The sequence below is a fragment of the Trichoplusia ni genome, chromosome 6 (genome assembly GCF_003590095.1).
Source record: "Trichoplusia ni isolate ovarian cell line Hi5 chromosome 6, tn1, whole genome shotgun sequence".
Lineage (NCBI taxonomy): Eukaryota > Metazoa > Arthropoda > Insecta > Lepidoptera > Noctuidae > Trichoplusia > Trichoplusia ni.
The window spans coordinates 8,768,756-8,782,859 of NC_039483.1; the positions used below are offsets into that span (position 1 = coordinate 8,768,756).

Consider the following 14,104-nt stretch of genomic DNA (forward strand, 5'->3'; position numbering starts at 1 on the left):
CTCATAGCATATCGAATAGCAGTCTCCTTACGACCTGCTAAGGTTGTAGGTAGGACTTCGACATGGGAAAGACCATAGAAATGTTTAAACTTTACTTTTTTGTCGCTTAACCCATTCAGCGCAGCCCATGCATGTGCAAGTAACGTGACTCTATTAGTAAAAGAACTCTCGAAATCTTTTCAGTAGAAGCAGAGAAACCTTGTTTACCATAACGGATAATTATATCATTACTCACGACTATTCTGAATCAAGGTTTATGTATTGAAAAAATGATGTATTTACTTACATCATTTTAGATTTATATAACATGGGATCCTTGATCATACTTTCAGAATTCATTCACACATAAAGAGAAAGCCACTTTGGAGCATTGTACATCATACAATTTACATTAGCTATCTTTTCGGCACTAATTTCAAGGTAATAATTTAAATAATTTAATACTAAGTGTAATGTTGTTAACATATGTATAGCACGGTGCGTGAGTAATGAGAATATTGACAAAACATAAACCTCCGTTTCGAGGTTTTAATAAAGATGGTCGCTGCTAACAAGAGTCAAATATATCTTTTACGTAACGTACCTTATTGGCCTGACCTGAAATCAATATAATAGATACTAGAATATAATATAATAGATAGATAGAATTAATAGAATAAAAAGATCACGAGACCTTTAATAGAACTTTTACTTAAAAAATAATGAATAAAAAACATTTTAAACTGTAATATTAGTTTAAGACGCTCTATGAAATACTAAAAAAAAATATTACCTACGGGAATACATATTTTCATTTTGCAAACACTTAGTTACTTGTATACATCAAAAGTTAGAAAATAGTATAATACGTGAATGCACAGAATTCCTTACGGATAATATTTCCTTTTTACAGTAGGTATAACAATTATGGCCTAGGGTGCCTAAAGAGTGGTCAGGTTGTGAATGGGAGACGCTGCATTCGGCGACGTAGTGTGCCTGCTAGCTTCCACAACACAACGGATTTTTTTTCCCTATTAGGTGACCGTAGGCTGACTGGCAAATTTATGAAACCCAGTTTTTTGAGACAGGAAGACTCACTCTTCGCAAAATTCGTTAATGAAGAAAAAGATGTGATTAAATACTGATTGTAATTAGACTTATAAAACTTACAAATACATGTTACACTCCTAAAATTTCATCTAACAAAGCATCTAAACTGCTGTATGCATCAGCATTCCATTGCAACTTATTGTTTATAATTGTTTCATAATCTGTACTCCTAAACGTTTCCAAAAACTTGTTGGCATTCACCAATTTTCTCTTCGAAGCGCAGCATCCGCTGCTACCGTTGTCCATAATACCGATTGGTTTGCTTTCCTGCTGACGATCATACAGGTTCATTATAAGCTCGCTCTGATTCACGCTCATTATTTCATCGATAACTTTCTTTCGAAATTCCTCAGTACTCCCTTCGTAGCCTAAATCCATGGACATATCCTGTATATATTCTGTAGACTTAATGTCCTTACTTGGAGGCGTCGTTCCGCCATCTACAACCTTCTGAAATTTATACTGGTCTAGAATTTCAACCAGATGCTTTGACAGACAGTGTGCACTCTTCATGACTGTGACGTCATTTACCTCGTTCATGCTTTCGAGAAGGACTGTAAGGCATCCTGAGGAAGACAAGTCGTTCAAAATAGATGTCAGTTGTCTTGCAATTTCTTGTTCGTCTAGTGTTAAAATCTTTTTCTTTTCTTTAGAAAATGTTACTGATGGGAACTTCCCCTCACGCATTCCTCGGAGAGAAAGATTTGTTTGCACCACATGGTACCAGAAGTAAAGAGCCGCCTTCTGCACTTCTGAATGGAAGTCGTCTAATGCTGCAATAATCATTCCCTCGTATAAAGATTTCTGGAAATTAGGGCTCACTTTATGATTTATGTAAATCCCAGTCAACGCGAGGACTGCTTCTCTTCGTACCATTCCTTGTGGATTGTTCCTTACTGTGCAGAGAAGATGGATCTGAAATAATATAATTAATTCAAATAAATGGCTGTTCTCATTTATGAGTTTGATTATTCTTTTATCATGACTTACTTTAACCATTAAAATAGTTATAGAAGAGTGTTAATAATCACTTTTTGCATCTCTCTCTCTCTCTCTCTCTCTCTCTAGCCAATGTGAAATTAATTATTTATTTCTGGTACCCACTACCAATCCTCAATATACAATTATTACATGAAGTAGGGCAAATTGTGAACCACTTGATTATATATCGAATAAATTTTAACTTACGCCTATCTGGGGGTAACTGCGGACTAAATTTCTCCAAATGCTGTCGAGTTTGGTAGCATAAGCCAAGCATTTAAGGCTCAAGATCTGCACGTAGTACTCCTGGTCTGTAAGCGCCAGCTTAGCGGCGAATAACAGAAGATTTTCATCACGAATTATTTTTTGTAAGGGAGTGTATTCTGGAACCATTAAAATCGTTGTTAAGCTTACTTCTCTTCCTAGTAATACTAGTTTTCTTTATTAATTTATTTGAAGATTTACTTACTAACGTAAGCTACGTCAATGCAGGTGAAGAGCAGGTTGAGTGCGGAGTCCTTCACTTCCCAGTCATCGTGTTGTAGGTATGTCTTCATGAGCGCTCCTACCTCGGTCAGGGTGCTATCCTGCCTACTCTCTAAGAGCAGTGCCATGTCTGGTGATATGAAGTTCTTTATGCAAATGTTGATCAAATCTAATATTTTGACTATTTGCTGAAATGTAGTAAAGTAATTCAAATTATTATTTTGTTTCGCTGAATTGTAGTTTCCATTCCACACAGATTTTGTATCAAATTTTGGTCAGGAAGGATGCGTTTTTACTTACTTTTGTGTTTAAAATATATTGTCTAAGTAGATTCATAAGTATTTCTTGAAGGCAGATAACTTCAAAGTTCCGATACCAGCAAAGGGTGTGCTCCTTTAACAACATGTGTATTAAGTCAAGAAGAAGAGACAGCAACTTCTCGTCATTTAATTTTTCCATTGGGTTCTCGTTAAAATTCAGTCTGCCTTGCTCATCCGATAGTGTATAAGTATCGTTCAAAGCATGATAAAGGCTTTGAAAAACAACTCCTGCCTGGAAAGTGCTCAAATAACCCTTTAATCTAAATAACTCTTTCGCCGTCTCAAACATAACTTGTTTCATGTCTGTAGTGTCGAACAGACTTCTCATTAAATAAATCGTTGATAGTGTGTGATCTGCCACGACATCTAGAATGTTGGAACAGTTTTCTTCTATGTAGTCTTGAAATGATGCCACCTTATTTTTAAGATGACAATATGAGAAATTAAAAATCGGTGATAGCAAGTGCAATAGTACTTGGTTAGTTAATTCCAATTTGTGTCCGTTTCTTTCAAACGTGAGTGGAAACTTGAATTTGTCTTTATTCATACTTTCGAAGTTAGACCAAAATATAATACTTTTCACACAAAAGTCTGTGATGGCTCGTATGTCTCGCTTTTTTACACAGCGTACCATACAATTATGGTAGTAAGCGACAATTTCATTACAAAACTCATCTGACTTATCTGCAAACAATAGGTTCTTATAGAGGCCAAATAAATACCTAAAAGCGATATCATTTAACAAGGACGCCAGACTAGTTAGTCGGGTGACAGATAGAAGGGTAAACAAAGGATGATCAAATAAGAAGTATGATCTTAATTGGTTGACAACAATATTGTGATTTGAATTTCCTTCATCAGTCAGTATAACTAGTAAAGCGTTCAAATATGTTTTTATTTTATTATAAAGAATTTCGTCAGTCTCTGGGTCTATAACTTCTAGTTGTAGATATTCGCTTGAAATTATTGGTTTTACGATACATCCCAATACTTCTGTGATTTCCGAATGCTTCTCGTATTCACTCAGTTTCTGAATTAGTTCTGATAGAAACTTGTAACCTGCATTCGCAATAGGCCGTTGTTTATCATGGATGCTGCTGTTCAATATGTTCCTCCAAACATTGTTTTCCAACAACACTTTTAGTCCCGAGCAATGCGCTATATGTGCTGTGGCAAGCTTGATGCAGGCTAGTTGTAGTTCAGGTGGTTGAGGGTTTGGTTCTAGAACCCTGATAATGCAGTAATGTATGCATGACCCTGATAAGCCTTGCAATTGCAACTTGCTAAACTGAAGCTCATTCTTGACTAGAATCGTAACAACTTTTATAAGAAAAATGCTGACGGTTATACCAGCTTTTGGTATATTTTTGATTGCCTCCAAAATAAGGTCCGAAAACCGGGGTGTCTCCAAAACGCTTGCACCAGGTCCTAAAACAAAAAGCAAGATATTTGGAAAATTATATTTATCTTCTTATTTTAGATGCTTCTTTGGTCGAAATAACTAATATTTTACTGAACCTTCTTGAAAATTTTAACACTTTTTCTATGGTCTCTCACGTCCATGACGAAAAGTAAAACATAACAATAAGCCCCTAAAAAAATGAATACAAAAATGAAAGGTCTATATCTGAATTCACAATTCGTTTTCGCAAACATTTAAAAGGCATTTTGATCTTTAAGAATCAGCCCCCTCCTTTACTACGTACAAAACTCAACTGTGCCTTTAAAAACATTATCGCGGCAAAAAACTGCATGCGTTCGTTGAGTGTCACTTATCTAACATAAATAAATATAAAGTAAATGCTTCTAGCCTGCATCACTTCATACCTATGACTATAAACTTACTGTTCTCAGGTGGATGTTCTAACCAGTGCAACAGTTGTTCTGTGTTTCTTTCGGTTAACACAAGTTTTCCTTCAAAAACATTGTCCAACAATAATTTAAACTTTATTAAATGGTTTTCTACTTCCATCGTTCTAATCACCGGTGAAACTAATACTTTTTTCCAAGTGCGGATAAAATTGTTATCAGTATTGATAAGGTAACAAAATAACGTTATAAAAGTGCTGTGTCACGTGTAACTTTTGATAGTACGTCAGTGTAATGTAGGACAGCAGGATATAATGCTGAATAAGATTTTTTTTTTTTATTAATAAACAGCGGCCGCCTGTGGTTAGAACGTGGGTGTTTATACAAACTGCCTCTTCCTGTTTTAACACTGACGTCCAAAGATACATTACCAGTACGGTTTCATGCCATCTATCTAGAACAGACAATTTAATTTTAACGTCTCATACCTTGAAAACATAGGACTTTCATACAAACTCCAGCTCTAAGGGGATTTAATGGGAAATAGATCTTCGTTTACTTTAAAATCCATGAATAGCTGGTATCTACACCCTATAACTTATAACTTCATTTCATATATTATATCTATTTGTTTCCCGAATAAATAAATAACCTGGCAATTTTTCATGTTTATAATTGTTATAGTTTCTGAGATTTCGTAATAAATCAGCGAGTGGTATTTAACTTTTATATATAGGTGCAGCAATGCTATGCGTTTCTAGTTTTCTACGTGTCGGCAATAAACGCGGCTGACGGCACCCGGCGGTTAGGTTTAGTCAGTAAGAGCACACCTCCCGTTCCTTCCCCCGAGGGGGTGTCCATGAGAATTCCCTCGCCTAAAAAAAGGAGTTACAACATAAATGAAACAAATATTCAGTATCCAAGGACGATGTTATTTATTTACATACATTTTCATGTAACAGTAAATACCAACTTAAGTCTGCATGCAATATGAGATGTTAGAATTTTCAATCTGTGACAAGGATAATATAAAACAGTAATTATTAAATCTTAGTACCTTGCGAATAGGGCCTTTACCAGTCCTAAATCTATATTTGTAGCATAAACTTAAAAAAGAGAGTTAAAACAAAGTTTGTATAGGTATGTAGGTACGTTATATTTTAAAGAATATACATTCACATCGCTCAAAACAATCCATGCACACAGGATGCTGATAAATGTAACAGAAAGAAAGTACATTTAATATTTAATAAAGGATCCGTTTAAGGAGGAGAACAGTGAAAAATGGTAAATGTTTCACATGTTTACAGCACTAGTGTACGATCAAATACATTTTGTTTTTTTAGTTTTAAATATTTTAAGGAACGGATACCACTTATACTTTCTGGACGGATTTAATACATTATGCCCGCGGTTGCAAGGACTCTCGGTGCTACTCGGACTGAGTAACGATTTTTCCCAAGATTTCCGTAGGGATCAAACTTACTTTGTATAGGAAGTAGGCAGTATATTTCGCCGGGCAGCGGTAAATATACTGGTGTGGTTTTATTTTTGCCGACACTGTCCACGCTTAGAAACACTTGGCACATTTCACGGTTCTGCTCCACTTCACTCCCACCTAGCTCTGCTGTTAACGTACCTTAATTAAGAGATCATATATTTCCATCTAAGTATTCATATCACCAAGATAAATACTAAAATCATCTAATGAAAACAGAACAGGGTGTTGCAACAACGAAGAGAACGGAAATGACGTCTTACTTAAAAATGGCAATATTTCAGAATACTGTTCGTTATTATCTACCAAATAACCACTTAAGTTTTACTTGGATCTAACATTTCATCTAATAGGACATCTAAACTACTAAAGACTTCAGAATTCCATGTCTTCTTGTCATTTATTTTTGTTACAAAGTCTGTATTTCTAAATGTTTCTATAAACTTGTTCGGTTTCACCATCCTTTTCCGGGGCCTGTAGCTTCTGATAAGATCTTCCTCAAAATCATTCGGTTTAATTTGACTATATTTATCATGCATTTCAATTATTAGGTCGCTATCGTACGTTTTTAATATGCCTTCTATAACTTGATTCCTTAACTCGTCGCTAGAAGCTGAGTATGTAAGATCCATGGCTACGTCTTCCTCCTGTTTTATTTCTTCAGTTGGTTGTGTCGTCGTCGAAGGGTTGTCAACATTTTTCCTAAATTTATATGTATCAAGAATTCCTATCAATTTCTTTGACATACAATACGCATGCTGCATGATTTCTATGTCGTTTACTTCGTTCATACACTCGAGGAGAACCGTCAGACAGCCCGCTGCAGACAAATCGTTCATGATCGAAGTCAGTTGCCTTTCAATTTCTTGGTCGTTTAGGGTTATAATTTTTCTCTTTTCTTTGGAAAACGTAACAGATGGAAATTTCCCATCGAACATTCCTCTGTGAGCCAGTTGTTTTTGAATGAATTTGTTCCAGAATACCAAAGCCGCTGACTGTACTTCTGAATGCAAGTCGTTCAGCGCGGCACTCAACATCACCTCATATAAGGTTTTTTGGAAATTCTGGTCCACCTTCTGATTCGAGTAAATCCCGGTCAAAACGCGTGCAGCTTCTGTCCGCACCATCCCTTCCGGATTATTTCTTAATATGTAGACAAGATGCAACTGGAATAATTAAAAAGTAAAGGTAAAGCAATATAATTATGTGCCATGAAGTAAAATTCATTTAAAATAGCACTTGTGTTGCGAACCAAGCTACTCTAGCAAGTCAGGACAAGACTGAAGTCTTTCAACAAGACAGACGCAACTTGCGTTTCTGAGAACCTCGCCTCAATGGAGGACTTATTACAATTTCTACTATCTGCTGCCCCAGAACCAGAAATACTTACGTTTATGTGAGGATATCTGTGGACAACTTCTCGCCAAATGCTCTCGATCTTGGTCGTTGCTGTCAAACACTTAAGGGCCATGGTTTGTACGTAGAATTCCGGATCAGCCAAGGCCATATTAGCAGCGAAGAACATTAAGTCGTTTTCACGAATTACTTTTTGCAGGGGAATATATTCTGAAAATTTATAGTTACTTTAGTTCATCAGTAATAAAAAAATATTGATTTGGAAAGTGGCTAATTTTAAGCTTACTTATGAAACAAATTTCAGTGCAACTGCGGAGCAAATTGAGTGCGGAGTCCTTCACTTCCCAGTCATCGTGTTGCAGGTACGTCTTCATGAGCGCTCCTATCTCGTTCAGGGTGCTGTCCTGCTGGCTCTCTACAAGCAGGGACATGTTGGGCGAAAGGAACTTCCTCACGCAGATGTCGATCAGATCTAAAGCTTTGACAATTTGCTAAAATACATAATGATATAGTTATAGAACTACTAAAATTATCTACTTTCGCCAAAATGTGGCTAGCTTCATCATTTCAAATATAAAGTTGAAAAAATTTGCTTACTTTTGAATTTAAGATGTTTTGCTTCAACAGATTCATGAGTCCCTCTTGAAGACTAACTATTTCAACGTTCTCGTACCAGGATATGTTGTGTTCTATTAGCAACATGCGTGTGAGGTCTAGGATTAGGGTCAATAGTTTCTCATCATTCGCACACTTTATTGGATTCTCGTTTATAATAAGTCGGCCTTCTCCGTCCGAAACTATGTACAAGTTAAGAGCATGGTACAGGCTTTGAAAAACTATTCCAGCTTGAGATGTGCTCAAATAACCTTTAAGTCGAAATAGTTCTTTGGTCGTTTCGATAGCTACTCGTTTTAAATCGCTCCCCTGGAGTAGCGTCTTCATTAAATAGCAACTTGCTATAATATGGTCGGTCACTGTTTTAGAAACCTTTAAGATAAAGTCATCTACGAATTGTTCAAAGGTATTTTCTCTATTAGGGGGCTGGTTGAAATAAGCGTAAGCGAGAAGCGGTTCAGACATGTGTACTATCAGTTGGTTGGGTAGTTCAAACTTTTGACCATTCCTTTCAAATGTTAGTGGGAATTTAATAGATGAGTTATTCCTATACGTCTTTTCAAAATTAAACCAAAATATTATACATTTCACTGAAAAGTCTGTGATGGCTCGCACTTCTCGTTTTTTAATACATTGTGATATTACGTTGTTGTAATAGACACTCATTTCGTTACAAAATTCATCTGCTTTGTTTGTAAACAACATTTTTCTGGTCGTGGCGTAATTTAATCGAAAACCAATATCATTTAATAATGTTATCATATTGGTAAATCGGGTTGCAATAATTATGTTACACAATACGTGATCTATGAGGAAATATGATCTTAACAAAGTTGCAATATGGTTGTTTTCTACATCTCCCGTGTCAATTAATATAACCAGTAAGGCGTTCAGGAATGTTTTTATTTTTTCAGATAGAACTTCGTCAGTCTTCGGATCTATTACTTCTAGTTCTAGATATTCGCTGGTAGTAATTGGTTTAACAACATATTCCAAGACTTCTATCAATTCTGTTTCCATATCACAAGTATTTAGCTTAAAAATTAACTGTGAAACAAACTTGTAAGCTGCTTGTGCAATGCGGCCGGGCTTTTGATGGATATTTGGCCGTAATATAGGTATCCAAACTTTATTCTCCAACAGTAGATGTACCCCCGAACAGTGAGATATTTGCGCGGCAGCCATTTTGATACAAGTCAAATGTAGTACAGGGCATGGGAAATTAAAATTCGTATCTAAATTATCTAAAATACAATTCTTAATAGCTACGCTTTGAAATCCTTGCATTTGTAATTTGTTAAACTGCAATTCATTCTTAAATATGATTGTTATAATTTCAGTGAAAAATACTTTGACCGCTGTTGTTGCATTTGGTAAATTTTGAATCAGTGCACATATGAGGTCAGAGAACAATGGTGTTGCCAAAAGATATTTGCCCGGACCTGAAATTGAAAAATAAAGCGAATAAATAATAATGATAAATCTTTGTTCCCTATAATTAAAGTAAATCTATTATTATGCGAGAAGCCATGTTCTACTGCTGTGTTGTTTTTATCCGCATGCAGGATTGCGAGTTAACCAACCAATCAATTTCTTCAGTCACTGGGTCAAATCATCGCGGATTGCTAACTGCATTCACGATAACGAATTATGTCAATCAGCTTTTTTATTCGGTCAACAAAGCATTCGAGGACTTCCCAATTTTGCAAAGAAGCTAGTAATTTAATCACACAAATTGCTCTACATATAAATAATTGTCAACTGAATTGTATTCAAGTTTTTCGCACCTCGCATTGGGGCGCTAACTCGGCTAATGACTAAAGTAAACTGTTACTTGCATGCGGTCCCTATAGACGTTAAAGAACTCTATGTAAACCCGGATGACTAATCGAAAGATTTTCTCTTGTGACATTCAAAACTCTTTTCCATTCCGAATGCGGGGGCTAAAGACAAATGAAATTGCACCTTTAAGAACTCTTGCCCTAGGAAACGTGTGATTTACAAGTGGCATAAATGCTTCACGCAAGGCCGAGGCCGGCTGGTACATGTTGCCTGAATTCATAGAAAATTTAACTGGATAAATATGTAGATAGAGTCCATTACAATATTGTTAGTAAAGTATATTGCGTATTACTTTTCGAGACACGTTACGATCTTCTTAAAAAAAAATCCGCAATGCCCCAAACGCAGAGAAAATTTTAAACCTTAACTTTGCTGCCAAAGCCCAAGCTATTGGATAAAAGAATGATGCGGTTCATCCTTTTATCCAAAGCATGGGCTGAAGTAAAACCGGCCGAGTGCGAGTTGGACTCACGTGACTGAGGGTTTGCCAACTATTTTACGGTTAGTATATTATGTGATAAAAATCAACTCATGCTTTTACACGATTTCCGTTATTCATTACATGCCGCGTTAATCTCGGGGACCCAAGGGGAACCAGGAGCCTACTACGAATATCACCAGTTAGATTAAGACTGTAGCAGTGAGGGAAAGAGAAGCACTCCCACGCCCATTTAATTCACAATGGCTATAGTCTTATTTCACTAACGGTGAACCCCAAGAAAGGAACTCAATATTCGTAGATGAATGATCTCGGGATGTTTTGAATCTACAAACGTTATCATCTTTTAATTATCTACTGTAGAGGGCGCTGTAACAGACAATAATATTGCTTCGCCACTATGACGAGTTATGCTTAATCATGATGTCGAAGCTGTTTGTTATGGTTTTGCGATCTGTAGCTGACTGTAAATATTGCAGATAAAATACTTTAATAGTACCTGAGTTTGAATAGACAATGATTTATATAGATACATTTAGGTCAAAACTTATATATAACTAGTATGTACCTAGGTACTTTACAAGACGTAGTCTAAATTAAACTCTGTTTATTACTTATAACATTATCGTATCATTGTTATTCACCACAAAATACCGGACGTAGCTGGCATAGGTACCAATTGATAAATACATAATTAACAATTTAAAACTGTACCTATTCAAATAAGTAGTTCTTAGGTACCTATGTTATCTCCTTTAAAATAATTCGATTTATCATCTAAGCTACGATTTAAATCCTAAGTTGCGTTGTACATGATCAAGAGTAAAAAAAAATCGATCTTTTTTAACATAGTACAGTACGTCGGTCGAGGTCGAGGTTTTGTTAATTATTGTAAAAAACATAAGAATACAAAAGCAACCTCAACCTTATTGCTTGGTAATAAAGGCGTTTTCAATGTCAATGTTATGCTGCTGCCGTACAGTCGCCTGAACAAAACAATAAGGTGCATACAATATAAATAAATATAAAAATTAACATACTGTTATCAGATTGATCTTCCAAGAAAAGCAGCAGTTTTTCCACATTTCTTTGGTTCAACGCAACTTTTCCTTCAATGACGTATTCCAAAAGCAGTTTAAACTTTTTCAAATACTTGTTTACTTCCATCTTACCAAGCGGCAAGGACAACTGGCACATTTGTCAAGTTCGATTATATTTCTTTTATCACACATTGATTTGATAACGATGCGTTGAATGGTCACTGTACACTTAGTCAATGATTTAGAGTAATAATTTTGCTCTGCACTTTGTAATACGGTAATGACATTGTATAAACATATTTCAACACAGATATGTACCTCCTTAACACGGAAATACGAGGAAAACAAGCTATGTACAGAATGTTGTTCAAACTTCAATACTTTTTCGACGGACTCGACTTCTTGTTATCAACCTAGCGGTTTACTTATATAATCATACGGCCTTATCTTCAAAACGAACTACGTATTGCAGCTAAATGTAAAATAACAACTTGACCCATAATTTCATCACATTGTACAATCGATGGCATTAAAAATGTATGTGTAAAATTGATTAATTTGTTGTCTCCTTTATTATATTAGTAGGTTGTGGTCGTTTGATTAGTAAAAATGCATGTAATGTAATGATGCCTTGTATAATTTTTCATGAATAAGATAAAGATTGGCCTGTAATCATGTACAGTTCAGAAAACTGAGCTTATATAGGTTATTGGTTATGCCACAGAAAAATAATGAGCTATGTTTTGTATTATGTATCTGTTATCTACATAGCGGTGACAGGTAAAACTATACCTATGGTCATAGACTAAAAATACCAGCCAGATGAACATGTGTCTGTCGCATTTGTATGAACTGATAATGAAGCCCTTTAAAATCACCAGTGACTAGCCAGACTGAATTTGATACTTAGTGGTTCTGGTACAACAATTATAATTATTTTGCGATACTTTTTAATGTCTTAAAAATAATACAAGACTTTTTAGTTATCTAATGGTATTTGTGTTAGAGTCTAGTAACAGTAACAAGTAATAGTTTATTGAGATTTTAAGTAAAGTGTAAAATGAAAACTGTAAATCAAAATTTTGTTACATAATTAAAAACAAATTTCTTTATTTTAAGCTACTCTAATGAGAAATTAAAGATAGACCTCAATTGAGGAGGCCTATATCCCGCAGTGGACGAATATGGGCTGATAATAATTAGAAATTGACTACATGAAAAAAAAACTTGCAGATTCCGAATAGTCCCACAACTTTATGTATTTATACTGTTAAATATTTGTTTAGCTGATAAAAAGATCTTATCAGCGCCCTCTATATAAATAGCAACAGAATACTTAGTTGTCAATATACTCACCATCATCTGAACCATAATAAGCACAACATCAATGCTTTATAAACCTAGTGTAAAGATTAAACACTTAAAATTGATTATTTTGGCATCAAAGAAGAAACAACAACTGTTATTAAGTTAGTATAAAAAAGGCATATTTCGTTTTTATAATTTTATTTTGGTATTTTCTAAATAATTTACACTCTAAAATCTTAACTTAAACTATGTCCATCTATTCTATTTCTATGACAGCACCAACTTTTGTTAATACTTCCTTTAGTTTCTCTGCCTCGTCTTTGGATATATCAGCCTTGACAACTGTGGGTACGCTTTCAACAAATTTCTTGGCTTGCACAAGGTTAAATCCTTCCAGCAGATTTTTGACTTCTTTGATGAGTGCTACCTTCTGTTTATCATCAAACTTCGTAAGTTTGACCTGGAATTAAAACAAAATGAATGAATGAGTAGGCCATTCACAAGATCCATCCACAATATGCAATCCCAGTTTGATTTAAGGTTTTTAATGCAATAATATCTCTGTGACTTTTATTTATAAATATTAATCTAGCAAAAATTGAGCCATTGACCTAATTCTGCTTTCATTTGAAAGTCTCTAGAGAAAAGGCTTTCATCAAAAGAACACTTACAGTGAAACTGGTCTTAACGACTTTAGGGGCAGCTTCTTCCTCATCCTGTACTGCTGGAGCGGCTACAGCAAACCCTCCAACTGGCATAACGGGAGCGTCAGGTAGATTAAGCCTCTTCTTTAAAACCTGGCTGAGTTCAGAAACTTCGAGGAGGTTTAAGTTGGTGATTTCTGATACAATTTTTTCAATTTTGGGGGATACTGGTTTGTCGACACCCTCTGGGACTGGTATGGTAAGAGGAGGGGTGCCTGAATGAGTTACTTCTTGAAGTAAGACGGCACTGAAAATACGAGGTGTGTTTTAACTTTCGTTTTCGTTTCTAATTCTCTATTTTAATGTCACGAAATGGTTTTATAATCACAATTTAACCTATTGTGAAACTAAAAAGTAATAATGGGCAGATTATCTTACCATCTTGAAAACGAACGCCACTGGATGGGCAGATTTCTAATAATCCTAATACCATTCATCATTGAGAATTTATAGTGGGTTTTGTAATTCCTAAAATTACTTAAATTTTACGAAAATTAAGACCCGATTGTTAGGTTATGTTAAGAATGACCATAGACAACAGACAATTTCTTTTACTAATCAAAGATATTTCTGGTTTTTATCAGCCGACGACAATATAAAATGTACGAAAATTATTT

General features: G+C 35.2%; 2 protein-coding genes across 4 annotated transcripts; both read right to left on the minus strand.

The window, feature by feature from the left end:
* Positions 1–1,109: 1,109 nt before the first annotated feature.
* Positions 1,110–12,241, minus strand: LOC113494749. Of its 3 annotated transcripts, none has more exons than XM_026873197.1 (5): positions 11,476–12,241; positions 2,857–4,304; positions 2,540–2,744; positions 2,278–2,453; positions 1,110–2,004 (listed from the first exon to the last, which is right to left on the minus strand). In XM_026873197.1, exons 1-5 carry the CDS (start codon positions 11,630–11,632, stop codon positions 1,159–1,161), a joined length of 2,832 nt encoding a protein of 943 aa, XP_026728998.1. In that variant the 5' UTR covers positions 11,633–12,241; the 3' UTR covers positions 1,110–1,158. The 3 variants fall into 3 exon arrangements, with proteins under 3 accessions (XP_026728998.1, XP_026728999.1, XP_026728997.1); XM_026873198.1 differs by lacking the exon at positions 11,476–12,241 and adding an exon at positions 4,722–6,487; XM_026873196.1 differs by lacking the exons at positions 1,110–2,004; positions 2,278–2,453; positions 2,540–2,744; positions 2,857–4,304 and adding exons at positions 5,597–7,349; positions 7,574–7,749; positions 7,826–8,030; positions 8,137–9,596 and having other exon boundaries at positions 11,476–12,238.
* A 723-nt stretch (positions 12,242–12,964) lies between these two features.
* Positions 12,965–14,035, minus strand: LOC113494754 (39S ribosomal protein L12, mitochondrial). Its single transcript, XM_026873206.1, has 3 exons — positions 13,866–14,035; positions 13,455–13,734; positions 12,965–13,243 (listed from the first exon to the last, which is right to left on the minus strand). The coding sequence occupies exons 1-3, from the start codon at positions 13,925–13,927 to the stop codon at positions 13,040–13,042; spliced, it is 546 nt and encodes a 181-aa protein (XP_026729007.1). The 5' UTR covers positions 13,928–14,035; the 3' UTR covers positions 12,965–13,039.
* Positions 14,036–14,104: the final 69 nt, after the last annotated feature.

Excerpts from the sequence above, each read along its gene's own strand:
- LOC113494754 (XM_026873206.1), bottom strand. The coding sequence starts at position 13,927 with ATGATGAATGGTATTAGGATTATTAGAAATCTGCCCATCCAGTGGCGT. Across the intron at positions 13,735-13,865 it reads TGGCGTTCGTTTTCAAGATG|TGCCGTCTTACTTCAAGAAG; the intron begins GTAAGATAATCT and ends TCGTATTTTCAG. Across the intron at positions 13,244-13,454 it reads TCGTTAAGACCAGTTTCACT|GTCAAACTTACGAAGTTTGA; the intron begins GTAAGTGTTCTT and ends TTTTAATTCCAG.
- LOC113494749 (XM_026873196.1), bottom strand. The coding sequence starts at position 11,632 with ATGTGCCAGTTGTCCTTGCCGCTTGGTAAGATGGAAGTAAACAAGTAT. Across the intron at positions 7,750-7,825 it reads CACTGAAATTTGTTTCATAA|AATATATTCCCCTGCAAAAA; the intron begins GTAAGCTTAAAA and ends ATAAATTTTCAG. Across the intron at positions 7,350-7,573 it reads ACAGATATCCTCACATAAAC|TTGCATCTTGTCTACATATT; the intron begins GTAAGTATTTCT and ends TAATTATTCCAG.